At 28.5% G+C, this 14720-nt stretch overlaps 3 protein-coding genes across 8 annotated transcripts; 2 read left to right on the forward strand and 1 right to left on the reverse strand.

Annotated features, from left to right (window-relative positions):
- Positions 1 to 416: 416 nt before the first annotated feature.
- LOC122568864 lies at positions 417 to 4823 on the forward strand. Of its 3 annotated transcripts, XR_006317225.1 has the most exons (11): positions 417 to 558; positions 719 to 1052; positions 1120 to 1606; positions 1684 to 2004; positions 2065 to 2167; positions 2257 to 2572; positions 2649 to 2773; positions 2857 to 3104; positions 3200 to 3228; positions 3344 to 4380; positions 4456 to 4823. XR_006317225.1 is itself a non-coding variant. In XM_043729088.1 (10 exons), exons 1-10 carry the CDS (start codon positions 534 to 536, stop codon positions 3492 to 3494), a joined length of 2139 nt encoding a protein of 712 aa, XP_043585023.1. In that variant the 5' UTR covers positions 417 to 533; the 3' UTR covers positions 3495 to 4823. The 3 variants fall into 3 exon arrangements, 2 of the variants coding, with proteins under 2 accessions (XP_043585023.1, XP_043585024.1); XM_043729088.1 differs by having other exon boundaries at positions 3344 to 4823; XM_043729089.1 differs by having other exon boundaries at positions 544 to 558; positions 719 to 841; positions 3344 to 4823.
- Positions 4824 to 7237: 2414 nt separating this feature from the next.
- On the reverse strand, positions 7238 to 11475 carry LOC122568866. Of its 3 annotated transcripts, none has more exons than XM_043729094.1 (6): positions 11014 to 11475; positions 9526 to 9864; positions 9203 to 9441; positions 8930 to 9124; positions 8514 to 8789; positions 7238 to 8434 (listed from the first exon to the last, which is right to left on the reverse strand). In XM_043729094.1, exons 2-6 carry the CDS (start codon positions 9671 to 9673, stop codon positions 7745 to 7747), a joined length of 1548 nt encoding a protein of 515 aa, XP_043585029.1. In that variant the 5' UTR covers positions 9674 to 9864; positions 11014 to 11475; the 3' UTR covers positions 7238 to 7744. The 3 variants fall into 3 exon arrangements, with proteins under 3 accessions (XP_043585029.1, XP_043585027.1, XP_043585028.1); XM_043729092.1 differs by having other exon boundaries at positions 9203 to 9444; positions 11014 to 11474; XM_043729093.1 differs by lacking the exon at positions 11014 to 11475 and adding an exon at positions 10301 to 10726 and having other exon boundaries at positions 9203 to 9444.
- Positions 11476 to 11911: 436 nt separating this feature from the next.
- LOC122569129 (islet cell autoantigen 1-like protein) lies at positions 11912 to 14661 on the forward strand. Of its 2 annotated transcripts, none has more exons than XM_043729679.1 (6): positions 11912 to 12464; positions 12685 to 12953; positions 13053 to 13395; positions 13479 to 13754; positions 13823 to 14436; positions 14520 to 14643. In XM_043729679.1, exons 1-6 carry the CDS (start codon positions 12454 to 12456, stop codon positions 14528 to 14530), a joined length of 1524 nt encoding a protein of 507 aa, XP_043585614.1. In that variant the 5' UTR covers positions 11912 to 12453; the 3' UTR covers positions 14531 to 14643. The 2 variants fall into 2 exon arrangements, with proteins under 2 accessions (XP_043585614.1, XP_043585613.1); XM_043729678.1 differs by having other exon boundaries at positions 11916 to 12464; positions 13823 to 14432; positions 14520 to 14661.
- Positions 14662 to 14720: the final 59 nt, after the last annotated feature.

Here is a 14720-nt window from a genome sequence, read left to right on the forward strand (position 1 = left end):
AGTCAAATAATAATAGTTGCAAAGCTCTTAAGCTTATTAGCATAGGACTAATATTCTCATTAAAATAATCCATGGCATACAGGAGGTGCACTTGTGTTTTATAATTAACCAATACAATTTCTTCATGCTACTTGGGAAAGTAATTTCCTTCATACTTGTGCCATTATACTTCTATAAATATTTTAATTACTCTGCTTAAACATTATCTTTTACAACAAATACATTTATATTTATTCATTTCATTGTTTTAGTTCATTGTTATAATCTATTTTTTATCTTTTTATTTTTATTATCTATAAATCAGAAATTCAGCATGTATCATTTTTCATTTACTGAATATAAGAACAGAACACCTTCCCACTTCGAATTGTAATCCGATTTCAATCGACTTGCAAACGAACTTGCGAGAAACACGTTATTCATTTGTCGACAATAATATATCAAAGCAGCTGTTTTCATTATTTGGTAATTACCAATTGATTGTATTAATATTGAAGAAAGCTGTCACTTTATAGAAAGACGTTTATGTCGAAATGGAGATAAAAAGCTCTTCTAATAGTAAGTAACAATGTTATTTGATGTATAATAATAATACTTATAATAGTAGTAATAGATATATTTTATATGTAATCCTATAATAGAAATAGCATAAAATAAACCGAAAACCCATTAAGATTTGTGAAACAACTACCTAAAAAAGGTTCATTCTTTGTTTTAGCTATTACGGAAAATAGGAATGCCATGATAAATATTACTTCCACATTTGAAAATTTTCCATGGACTGCTTTACAGCAAAGTTCAAAAGGCGCGAATATTATTAAAGCAATAAATCAATTGCTAAGTATGTACCATCCTAATGATGGTATAATTGCATATGAACGTGTATTAAGAGCTTTACTTATATTATCTGAAAATTTGGATAACGTCTTACAACAACAGATAATTTCTATAGTACCGTTACCAAAAGGTGTTCCAAATGATAAAATAAGAAATCTGATATTTAAAATTACTGAATTAATTAAAGCACCTAATAACAAGTCATTGTGTCAAAAGTATGACTTTTATTAAATTAATTTTTATTATTTTTTTATAATGTTTAATTACAAATTTATTTTTTAGAATTATCATGACACCTGAAGAATCTAATACAGAAATATTGAATGAAGGTTCAGAAATTCATCTAAACCAAAATATTTTACTTGACACATCTCAAAATCTTGAATTACATGAAAAATTTGTATCTTCAGTACCTGAAGTGTTCAAAGGTTTTCCTCCTAATGAAATTTCAACAATTCATAATCATGTGAATTATATGTATGATACATTGAACTACAATATTCCATATATAAAACCTCATGTTAATAGCAAACAAAGCTTTTCATTAAATACTAATGAAGAAGAAGAATCATTAAAACTTCAGTCAACATTGAAATGGTTCCATACTCCTCATCTTTTGTATAAAACTAATCTTTATCGAAATTCTGCATCTGGTTACCAACAAAGATTTTTTAAATCAATGGATGATAAATACTTCCAGTTGTCCATTGATAGATTCAATAACTGGAATCAATGCAATATAGCTAACGTGCCTTATGCACTCCATCAGGTTTGTAGCAATTAATTTGTTAAAAATATTGTTAATTTAGCTATCCTGGAATAGAGATTGTAAAAATGATATTACAGGACACTACATGTTTAAAAGAATTATATAAAAATGGCATAATTTCAAATAAACAGAATAAGAATGAGATCTTCAATTTAAAAATAACATATGATGATAGATTTGTAGAATCAGAAACAAATTGTGAGATTTTACATAATAGTGATGTAAATAAAAACTTCAAAAAGTATAGTAATTTGAACAAAAATAAAATTTTTAACATGGAAGTTCAAGAACATTTTAAACAAGAATTAAAGAATGAACAAGCAATTCAACAAGATATATATAAAATGGATGTTGTGCATTGTGAAGAAGAAAGAAAAGATACAATAATAAACATACAGGTAAAGGAAATTTTTAGTTATAGCAATTATTTAAATAATTTATGACAATTCTTGTAAAAGATGACACTACAAACATTAGAAGAAGAGAATTTAATGGTGCATAAGAAACTTAAAACAAGCTTGCAGAACTTTTTAAAACGTGTAGAACAGGAGACTTTAATCAGTAATAAAACTCTTTATATTCATCAATCATTAACATATTTCAATTCAATGTATACAAATATTAAAAGCATTTCTTCTTTTATAATGCAGAATTTCCAACATTGCCTAGAACCAAACCTTTGTATATGGTTCCTCCTACATCCAAACATTGCAAGTTTGTAGATCAAAGAAACCTGGAAAAGTATAATCAATTAGATATTTCGAGTAATAACACAAATAATTCTAAAAATATTAATACACTAAAGGATACAACAAAATTCGTTGAAAAGAAATGCTTGAAAACATTTCATATTTGCCCAAAACCAACTCAGTTAAAAATGCTTCATAAGAGCTTAAATGCTGTAGTTAGTAAAACACAAACAATAGAATGTGAGAAAAAGGACTACATAGAAAATTTACTATACAAGTACCATATAATTGTTGTGTAAATTTAATATCTTCCATGATCATCAAACTTATTTAACAAAATTATTTATATGCAGATCTGCAGTGAAGCAAACAAAATCAAAAAGCTTGAATACTTTACAACAAACTGCATCTATTACAGAGTTGGTTACATTTAAAAAACAGTACTATGATACTTTACTCAATATTCAGAAAGCCAAGAGTTTGTTATAATTGTTATAATCTTTTTAACATTTCTTATAAGCATATGATATTATATGTATGTATATATTTATTATTTCTTAGTGGCAGTGGCAAATTCCTTGGCAATATCATCTGTAGAAAATTTCACAAAATATGATCCATATTATTCCAATCATTCCTATCAGGAGCAGCAATTATTACAACGTGGACCATTAATTGTTAATCCACAATTTGCAGTACATACTATGACACAAACAAAATTATCAAATATACATAACACTCCATATGTTTGGATGAAATACAACAGTTGGAAACATCCAACCATGAAACAATTAAGACTTCCACAGCAGGTAAGATATAATTAAATATTGAATACTATATATTCAAATATATAAATATTCCTAATTATTTATTTAATTGCTTTATTCATTTTATCTTCTTCTAGTTCCCATTTAAAGTTTCAAGGAATAAAGAGTAAGTTTTCTAATCATATATATCTTCTACTACAATCTTATCTTTCGTTCCTTTTTGTATACTTTTTTTAATTAAATGCTATATTTTCTTATTTTTTCATTCTTATGTTGGAAAGGAATTCTGTACTACATTATGTAAAGACAATGGATATTCAATGTTTTGCGCAAGATAAAAGTAAACAAATGAAGCAAAGTGTACAACGTAAAAAGTTAGAAGACATAGTTGGGAAATTGAAAGAGATAGAAAACAGCAATATGAATAATTAAAAAATTATTACTGACCTCTATAAGGTTCTTAATTCTTGAAAATATGTTAATCTATAAACTCTTTGCATACATATCGAGACAAATAATTATAGAAAATAGTCAAAGCATAGAGGCATATATGCAGATATTTCATAAAGTTATATGTACTAAAGGAAAGTTCCTTAAAGAATACAAATGATATAATAGAATATTGATGGAGACTGTTGATTTAAGAGAATACATATCAAATAAAGTTTTTCATTCTTTCATTTATCTCGCACCAGTCTCAACAATTAATGGAACATTGATACGTTTACATGTGCACGTGCACGTGTGTGTGTGTGTGTGTGTGTGTGTGTGTGTGTGTGTGTGTGTGTGTGTGTGTGTGTGTGTGTGTGTGTGTGTGTGTGTGTATACATACACATATTCTAACATTTTTTTGGCACTGGCAAAAGATAATAATTGAGTATTAGATTATTAATCGCGAATATTTTTAATAATTTCGTTTGTATTTCGGACGATTGCGTGATAGTTTTCTTTGTTTAATTATTGTTGCATGTTTGTGTTGTTGACGTCAATCGAGCCTTAATACTTACAACATAGTAACTAATAAATGTACACATATTCTTTAGTATTAACATAGAACAACAAAATTGCTGCTAACATTTACTAACATTTCGTAGTATATTTCATAATTAACATATAATATACGCACTTATGACTTTTGTATAGTCTACAGTATAGACTCTATACTACACAACAGTCATTCATTTCATTATCTCTAAATGTACAAAATAACTTTTAAAAGAATAAACGGTAATAATAACTTAGGTGTTATATCGTTCATTCGATCATTAATCGTTATTGTCCAGAACAATCGCAATGAAGTATGACAAATTACCAACAGGTCAATATATAATGTAACTCTTGGTAATTTACTCAATCACATATGTCAACTCACAATAATATTTCCTTGTTTCAGAAAACATTTTACCTTCACAATGAGTCTATAATAGAAACATTATTATATACCCATATTTATCGTTAACAGTATTGACAGCATCATCCTAATAGAAATGGATTTTCATACAAATGATGCTTTCAATACTTGATATTAATATCTATTTATGAATCGAAATACATCCAAAGGATCTACAGCAATTGATTTTTTTGGTTGTAAGGACTCTTACATTTTATTTTTGGTAATATCCAATGAATCAAAGTTAGGCCAAAGATCTCTTGTGTCATGTAGTTCATGTATCTCTTTTGGATTGTCATTATTTACTATTATAGTTGTTGAAAACAAAATAATGTGTATAAGCAAATCTTATTAAACCGTTCCATTCCAAATATTGTTTGAATGCAATATAACTCAATAAATCTATTCTAATTTCCTACATCACATTATAATCCTATAAATATTTAATTGAAAGTATCATTTTATAAACGAATAAGATATATCAAATTGAAAATATATTTTAATCTTATTAAAGCTATATAGTATTTGGAAAAGTGACTAATATGAAACTTCAATAATGATTATTGTATATTTCAAATTAAATAATAAACCATTCATGGAATTAAATCATATATGTAAAAAATAAAACAATAGCAGTTGTCTAGCTCTAGACAATCTTTTGTGCGTACAGTGTGTGCTATTGTTCAACATAATTTAATTAAATTCAGTGGTAAAAATAATACGAATTTCAGATCAGATAATTGTCATGCTACTTTTTAATGCAAATACCTCTCTGGATTTTAAATTGATTTCATAATAAAATAAAAAGATATTTATAAATACCTAAAAGGAACATTATATAAGTATATCATAATACAAGAAATAAAAACTTGTGATACCAAGATTAGAAGGAAGAATAAGTAGTAGGAGAAAGTTTTAGACAATTTATACGAATTTTAATAACTGGTTCCATAATTAATCAAAGAATTATTTTTCAATCAATGTCATTTATAAAATGTAAAGAAAGGGTATGTTTATCAGAAAACTAACAATCTTGTTACAATGGTGAAATAGATTTGCACTTTGTTTAAACAGTAATATTTAGTTACTCCTTTACTTTCTAGAATAAATTGCGATGGATTGAAGTTCAAACCTAATGTTTTGTTATTTGTGCCATAATCTGAAGCGTTTTCGATTAAAGTTCATACAGAAATACATTAAACACCGTTGTAGATTCACATACTAAATATAAGTCTAACAATTCATTTATTGAGGTATTGCAAATCGTAGCGAGGTAAAGCCTCTGATACTAAGTTATTGAAAAGTAACAAAGTTATTCGACATACATGACACTCAAAGAGCGTTATATTTCTTCTGGCAGTGTCCGTACATTTTTTTTTAATTATTTTACTTAAACTTTTAAGCTAAATATCTTGCACCATGTAACATTTCCACCCAACATTTTTATCATGAAATCTATCCATATTTTTTTTAAACACTTTATCAGTACACCAATAATGTACCATGTATAAGAAAAATTACATTTATTTCTTCGTTGTGTTCAAGAAAACCAAATTACATCATCAATATTTTGACACAACGAAGCTACCATAATATATACTATTCTCTTTTTTTCTTTATGATCCTATATGAACACGCATTTTTTCCTTATGCTAATCAATTAATTAGATAACTGACGCGTTATACACGCCAACATATAATTAGATGCCTGATCCAGATGTATATATTCTAATATTGTATCAAAAGACAAAGTAGCTGTCACTTATGATTCTAGTCGAAATTAATTACTTCTTTGTGTTTATGTGATTATAATAATCTTAATCAAGTGAAACAAAACAGAGGTCCCAATATAATCGATTCTATGTACCACTTGTATGGTAAAAAGAGATTTCAAGGACCAAACGGTCAAGAAACACAATCTTCTGATAATTTTCAAGATGAATTGTACCTCTAATACGATATGTATGTACTAAAAATTACTTTGCTCTTTAATTTGATGAATCAGTAGAGACAAGGTTGTACAAGAGTACTGGACTAGAAATGGTTTGAGATTTTCATTAAAGTAAATAAGTAATGCAATACCATTACTGATCGTTATATTCCCTTCTTGCAAATAGTGCGTATACCTTTTACAAAAATAGAGATGGACTTTTTCTAAGCTACCAGACTACATAATTGTATAAAACTCAATCGTTTACGTATAAAATACTAATAAAAAACTAGATTTCATTATGGTATAATTACAGAAAATAACTTGTGTTTATCAATTCTCGTCTAAATTTGTGAAACACATTTCTACGTCCATCTCCGTGCAACAAGAATATTGTTTTGAACAATAATCGAAGTAGTATAATTTAAACACTTGTTCCATGCATACTAATTCCCTGTATAATTCACTTATAACAAGAAATGCTAAACTGATATTAGTTTTTCAATCTTAATATAAATACTTGTTGCCTGTTTAAAAAACAATTTTCATAAATTTACACTTGTAATAAAACAGAAAATTAATACATTTGCCTGATTATTAACTATTGAGTATGCATGGAAACAATATATTGACATTAAAGTATAACAAAATAATAAATAAATAAATATTTTAATCTTTAATTACTAATAGAAGTTATACTTACAAATAATCCCGTTAATACTTAGATTTATTATTTCATATATAATTGGAATAAAATGACATTATCTGTATGTCAAAGACGGGCAGTCTGGTTGTATAATGCAAAATGTCAAAAATCGACAACTAAAAAGAAATTATTTTCTTGGCAGCATAATATACAAGGCAACAATAATTTTATATAGGATTCTTAAATGTTTGGACATAAGACATTCCATGGTCTTGCAATTGCAGTATATTGCAATATAGAGCTTTTCTGGAATTTATCTACACCTGCATAAGTAAGTGATTAACAACTTAATTCCAAACTTAATCTCATTTTATGCACAGAGGAGAAAAATATAGACTTAAAAAATGATAACAAAGACGTTATGGTCACTGTGCACTACTTTAACATTAAAGTGACTTTTACATATGTAAGTTTAAACACATTCAATTTGAACAAATTCGTTTAGAAACAATATAAATATTTCATTGGTAAGACAATAAAATATTTTCGTTCTTTTTTATCCTTTCCTTAATACAAACAGTGAAAGAAGGTTCAATGTGATATTACGAAACTATCGTTTCAAGGGAAACTTCTGTATTACATAGCTGTTCCCAAAAGTCATTCACTGCAATGAGTCCAACATTTTCTAACACATGTATACGCGTTTTTAAATTCAATCAGGCAAAGCTGTAAGGATCAATAGTTTTGCTAGAACAAGGTTGGACGTCATCAGGTGGTGGATGCCATTGTCCAGTCCACATGGCAGTACGATCCATAGCTATTTCTGCTGCTTTCTCCATACTGTTGCTAGATGTACATTCCATTTCCCAGTGGAAACCATTTTGAGTCACTTGCATTGAACTAGATTCATCTATGCCACAATAGTCCTGTGCTTTATTGTTCACTGGCATTTGTAAAGTTTTATTTCTAATTTGCATAGAACCACTGCCTCTATGTTCAGCACCAGGCCAAGGTCGGGATTGTTCCAACGACTGTAGAGGTAATTTCCGCGGCACCCGTCTAGATTTATTATCCTCCAGAATATGACCACTATTGGTTTTGGTACTTATTAAATTTCCATCGCCTGAACTACTATCACCATCTCTTCTTCGCCTTCTCCTTCTCCTTTCAATATCGACATCACTTCTTTGAATATCTTCGTTAGTTTCTTGGGTATGTAAGAAGTGTTCCCTTGCAGAAGCCCAGTGATCTTTTCTATTGGCATCTTGCTTGTATTTTGTATGATTATCATTGCCGTGATGGCCATTATTTGTGTTTGTATCACTGTCTATATTTTGTTTCCTCGACTGTTGATTTTTGACAGCCCATGAAGCAGGCCTCTTAGGGCTCCGCTCTTTGACAGTAACCTAAAAAGATAAAAATTAGAATTATTGACAATAGTTTAAATATAGTTATAAAATAATGATAAGAAATAAAATTACTTACTCCTGAAGAGGAAGAATTGTCAACAGGCTTATAAAGTTGTGTTGGTGTATGATTACGACTATCTGAACTCCTACAATTTGATCCACTGCGACCATGTATCCATGAAAGTAAGAAGGCTAAAATAGCACATGACAGTCCAAGCGCTGCCGCGGCAGACAACTGAGACCGAGTGCGTTTTGGCACCCAGCCACCACTGTGATATTCCCATATAGAGCATGCTAATAATGCACTACTCAAGGCATAAGATAAGCCTATACCAGTGAATATCCAAGCATTCTATAAGAGGTGGATTCTATCAGATATATCAGTGTCAAAATATTAAATCACTAATAAATATACATATAAAAATTTATATTTTTAATCATGATGGTAACATCAACTAAAAATAGAATATTGATAAATCATTGACTACTTACCAATTTTGCCCAATTGAAAGGAAAAACATATATAACATGCGAAATATCAAGGAAGAGGAGCAATGCAGTGACCAAAAAACAGAAAACTGCTACAAAGATCATGAAACGCAGCCGCCCGATTAAAGGCAACATAAATAAGCTGACCTTGGCAGTGCCGGAGCTGCATAATGTTGCCAAACACGCTGCAGATGATATCTATGTAAACAATTTAAGGTAACTTATTGTTTTAGGAATAAATAAATGAAATAATAATCTAAGTGCTATAGTACTTACAAGTAGTAAAAGTCTAATAACACCAATAGCAGTTTTAAGATGCCCCTGTATGTCACAATAAAGTACCAAGTGACTTGCTCTTGGCCAAGCCAAAGCATTTGAGGAAGAGCCATGGTGATCACCATAGCCATAGTGACCATGATAATTAGCATGTGAGTCCCATGAATGGACTGTTGAATGGACCCCTGGTGAATCCAGCTCCAAAGGTTGGGAGCTAATTTGCCCCCCTGTTCTACTGCCTGCTATTAATATAATATCAAATAATGTATATGTTGATACTCTATTCTTTCTAAATATTTGCAGTTCACAAATTATTTTCTTACCAATATCAAAGTCCTGAATGTCCTCAGGTCTAGAATATGCAGAGGCTGGTAGTTCCAGGTCACGAATCTCTTCTAAGAGAAGTACTTCTATCTCGTCGGCTGCATACAAGTCCGAAACCGAGTGAAGATGATGCCGAGTCTCGCTCATTACTTAGGCACACTCGAGTGTTTACTCCTTCCTGCCTGCCGACGATCTTTCCTATTTGATCCACTATTAACCACCATTCGTTACTCATTGAATTAAGAAACTGCTTTATACGTTTGCCAGCCATTGTCTACGCATACTGTGTGCCATTTCTTTTCTGCACGCAATACCATCCCTTGGCCTTCACGCCACACCTACAGAAATTAATTCACATTGCACAACAACAACAACAAGATACCAAGTATTAACAGAAAATATTCATTATTTAACAATCCAATGACTATGTGGATGGGGAAACAAAAGTTTGAAATAAAAGAAATAAACGCAATTGTAAATAAAAATAATTTATTCTATATATAAAAACATAATAATAAAGCAATAAATAAAAACATATGAAGTAAGAACTAATATAACCAATATAATTTTAATAGATCAATCCAATTCAATGATAGGTAACAAAAGAACTATTTTAATATAGCACTAGTTTTATACTAAAACTTAAAAATATAAAAAATATAGACTAGATTATTATAAAATACTATAAATTATAAATCCATTCCAATGGTATAACAAAAGATCTATTTCAGTACTATCAAATTAATACTTAAAAATATAAAAAATATAAATTACCACTTATAATTATATATTTAAATAAAAACTTATACAATAACAATACAATATATACAGTGGCTACAAAAACTACTTGCACACCATTATATTTACTGTAACATTTACATACTAATTAATTAAATCCAAATATGACTATAAAAATTTCATACAATGAAAATGAAGCTTAAAAACTAATAGAAAGACACTTCATTCAAAAATATAACAACATATATGCAAAAACTTTTGGTAGCCACTGTATTTTTAAACATTCAAGTCTGTTTCATAATAGGTTGGAACTTCCTATTTTTTTATTATTAATATACATCATATTCCACATATTTCGAATATACTTAATATTATTTACATTATTATCTTAAAACATAAATGCACACATAAATGAAAAATCAAAATTAACATATCTATATTATAAATAAAATACGCTTTAACTTATTGTCTGCAAATTATTATTTTTTCGATTCGTAAAATTACAATATAAAAACGCGGTAGACATAAGAGAAAATTTTTTAACCTTTCTTTTATGATATTTATCATATTTAGCGTCAAATGTTTAAAATATGTATAAAAATACCTGGATTTCATGGTTAGTTGTTTTTATAAAAAAGTATCTATTAATTTCAAATCCACATGTGGTTGCATGTGACATCTCATCAGAATGTATCAAGTATGATGATCATTGACATTGTAAATTCGACGATAAAAATGTGAAAACGTACCTCGATTTTGTTCACGATGAACCGACACAGAGATCACATTTTTCCGAAATTTTTCATAATAAATTCGGTGACTGTCTGAAGAATAGCCGCCATTGCCTTTTTGCTGTTTTTACTCATAATCTATGCTCGTCACGACGACCTAGAAATAGCAGATGAAACAACTTGACCCTTTTTAACATTCTCTGCCTAATAAAAGAAAAAAAGAAAAATAGGACAAATACATAAATTATTTGCACACGAATAAATACAAACTTTTTTCTATTATAATCATTCATTTAAATTATCAATTAAAGAAATGATATGTAAATTGTTATATTTTGCATAACTATATTACTTGTATAACTTATTAGTTAACTTATTAGTTACGTGTTATTTGCGTATCTTATTAGTTATATCTTGCTAACTAATAAAAAGAAAAATAGGCCAAATACATAAATTATTCGCCCACAACAATACAAAACTTCTTTCTATTGCATTTATTTATTCAAATTATAGAATTAAGGAATGATATACAAGTTATGATTGTAAAATTCAAAAATTTAATTTACTTCATGCGTTTTTGTAGAATATATCAAATTTATAAAAAATATAATAAATAAAAAATTGCATTTTCTAAAAATATGTTAGTATAAGAAAATAAATCAGTTATGAAAATGGTAATATATTAAAAAAATAATTTCAGCTTTCTTTTAGTACAATATACATATATGATCAATATAAAATTATTTATTGTAATTCTTTAAATTATATTTAAAGTAATTATAATTTAATACCATGATTTGTCTGAATGAGAGGAATGTATTCATTCGATAAAATACTCGTAATTATGTGAAAAATATTGTAAATCAAATCCTTTCTTGGCTGTAAAAGCGCAATAAAGAAAAAATATAATGATTTTTCTAAGAAATTAATAAAGTTTCTAAAATTTGATATTTTATTAATAATATTTGTAATCGCATATATTTTGAATAAATTATTTTTGAAAAATCTGTCTGAGACTAGTTCCATAGCAAATAATTGTTTCTTTATTTAATGAAACCAATAATCCTTTCTTTTATTACAAGTTCGTAAAATAATAAACAAATTGTTTTTTGTTAATGTGTTTTTAAGAAATTTTGTTTTCATTGGTAATACGTCTTGTTATGTCGCATCCATTAAAATCTCACTTTAAGCAGCTCTTAGGTGGACAATTAACTATAGTAAACTGTATACTCGGTCTGTCAGGTTGACAGGAAAGAGTGTGTTTGCTTTTTTATCAGTATTAAAGTACAAACGCCTATTTTAATTAATTGAAAAAAAAGCACTTTTTAATCATACGTGTTAAAGAAGTATGATATTTATAAAGTAATTTGTTACTTTAAATCATACCTAGAAATCATTTGTGTCTTTTTAGTTGCAAGCGTTAATCATATTTCGTATTTTTAACCATCGTCTTCCATTATGAACACATAGTAAGTATTTTGATATTAATTTCTATAGAATTATTGCCGTTTAACCAATTTTACATTAAACAAAGTATCATTTATCATATACGTAATATAGAATATCATTCACGTAACTGATAAGATAGCTAGCCACGCATTTAAAATAATATTATGTTGTTTATTTTATATCTATTTATTACCCATTGTAACGTTTTCTGTAATAATATTTATCTGGTATAATTTTTAGTAACAGAAACGGACCAGGTATATCAGGAAATACTTTTGATCGTTGGGTACAGATGACCAATATGCACGACGATTCTACTATCACAAAAATGCAACATCAGTTTTGGGTTACCAAACAAGCTTTATCACGAAAGTTAGGTAAAAAGGAAGATGAGTGTATAGTAGCGTCCGATGCAGAATTGGATGCCAAATTAGAACTGTTTCGTAGTATTCAGGAATCTTGTTCTTATTTACAAAGAATTATTGACAAATATCAGGAGCGATTGTGCAGTAAGTTATTACTATTTAAGTCTCTATAAAATAGGATTAGCTAAGGTAAAGAAAAATTTAAAAATAATAAAAATGACTGTACCATTAAATGTTATATAGATCTTGCACAAGAAGAAAATGCAATGGGACGGTTCCTTAAAGATGCTGGTAAACAAGATAAAACTAGAGCTGGCAAGATGATGACAGCAGTTGGAAAATCTTTATCATATTCTGGACAACAAAGACTTGCATTAAGAGCACCATTAGGACGATTGTATCAGGAAGTAGAAACATTTAGACAAAGAGCTATTGAAGACACATTGCAAAAGGTCCAAGCAATGGAAAAAGCTCGTACAGAGTACAGAGCTGCTCTGTCATGGATGAAAAATATTTCTCAGGAATTAGATCCTGATACATCAAAACAATTAGAAAGATTTCGTAAAGTTCAAACATGTGTAAGACAGTATGTATTGTTAATTATCGTTAACATCTAAATTTTATATACATTTAAATAGCTTTGAATTTATAATTTCTTTATTCATACAGAGGTAAAATAGCTTTTGATAATCTGGCTTTAGATTGCCTTCAAAAGGTAGATCTATTAGCAGCAGCAAGATGTAATATGTTTAGCCATGCTTTAGTTTTATATCAGAGTACACTTCTAAATTTTACTGAAAAATCTGCACAAGCATATTCTACAATAGCAAGCAGTTTTAAAGGCTATCAACGATATGATTTTATGGTAGTGAGAGAACTAGCTGAACCCTCAAGTAAATTAGCTCAAGAAACTGGAGGTGACGATGATCTCGATGAAAAAGAGAAGTAAGTTATAAATTTTAAAAAGTGTTAATAACAGAATTTTTAGATAAAATATATTTCTTTTATCATAGGTTATCAATTTTTGACATGGATTATCATGACAGCGTTGAAGAAGCTGAAGAAGTAAAACCAGCCAAACAAAATACAGTTGAAATTAATAAACAAGATGAAAAATTATTGGATATTGATTATGAGACAAAAGACATTAAAGGGTTGGAAGGATTAGACATGAATTCCAGTTCCTCGAATAATGAAATTACTTCACAGTCTACTTCTAATATAGAACATAAGGAGAATCTCGATCAACTTTTTGAAAATTTAATTCTAGATAACGCCATTCATAGTAATATGCAAGAAAGAAATCAATCTGAACTTGATAGAAAGTTTGGTGAACAAAGTTTAACAATGGATATATTTGACAAATCTGATACAAATCTTAATCTGGCTGATTTTTCTTCCTTAGAAGAACAAAATTCAAGAGAGCAATCTTTACAGTTCCTCGCATCCGAAAATATGGTACTTTTGAATGATATTCTCACTGATAAACAGAATGCTGATAACGAGTGGGATGCGATATCGCATGATACATTTTTGCCACCGAATATATTGAAACAAAGTTTAGGCGATGCAGCGCTTGGCATTGGACAGAAAAGCATGCCTACTATCAACATGGGTGACAAGGTAAGTAAAAATTAAATTTGTTTTTACCAAAATCAAATTAAAAATATCTGAAACACTATTATTAAATTTTTCCTATATTTTTCTTAGAAAAAAAATAAGACTGGCAAAAAAGGTAATTCCTGGTTGGATTTATTTGCTGAACTGGACCCTTTGGCTAACAATCCCATGGAAAATCTTTCTGATGACAGTAATGCATCTGCTTAATTTTTTGAAGTATTTAAAACTATATTATCATGACATATGATTAGTTGCAGTTTATAGCAACAGTCAGAAGAAATATTTTTATTT

This window comes from Bombus pyrosoma, linkage group LG7 (genome assembly GCF_014825855.1).
Source record: "Bombus pyrosoma isolate SC7728 linkage group LG7, ASM1482585v1, whole genome shotgun sequence".
Lineage (NCBI taxonomy): Eukaryota > Metazoa > Arthropoda > Insecta > Hymenoptera > Apidae > Bombus > Bombus pyrosoma.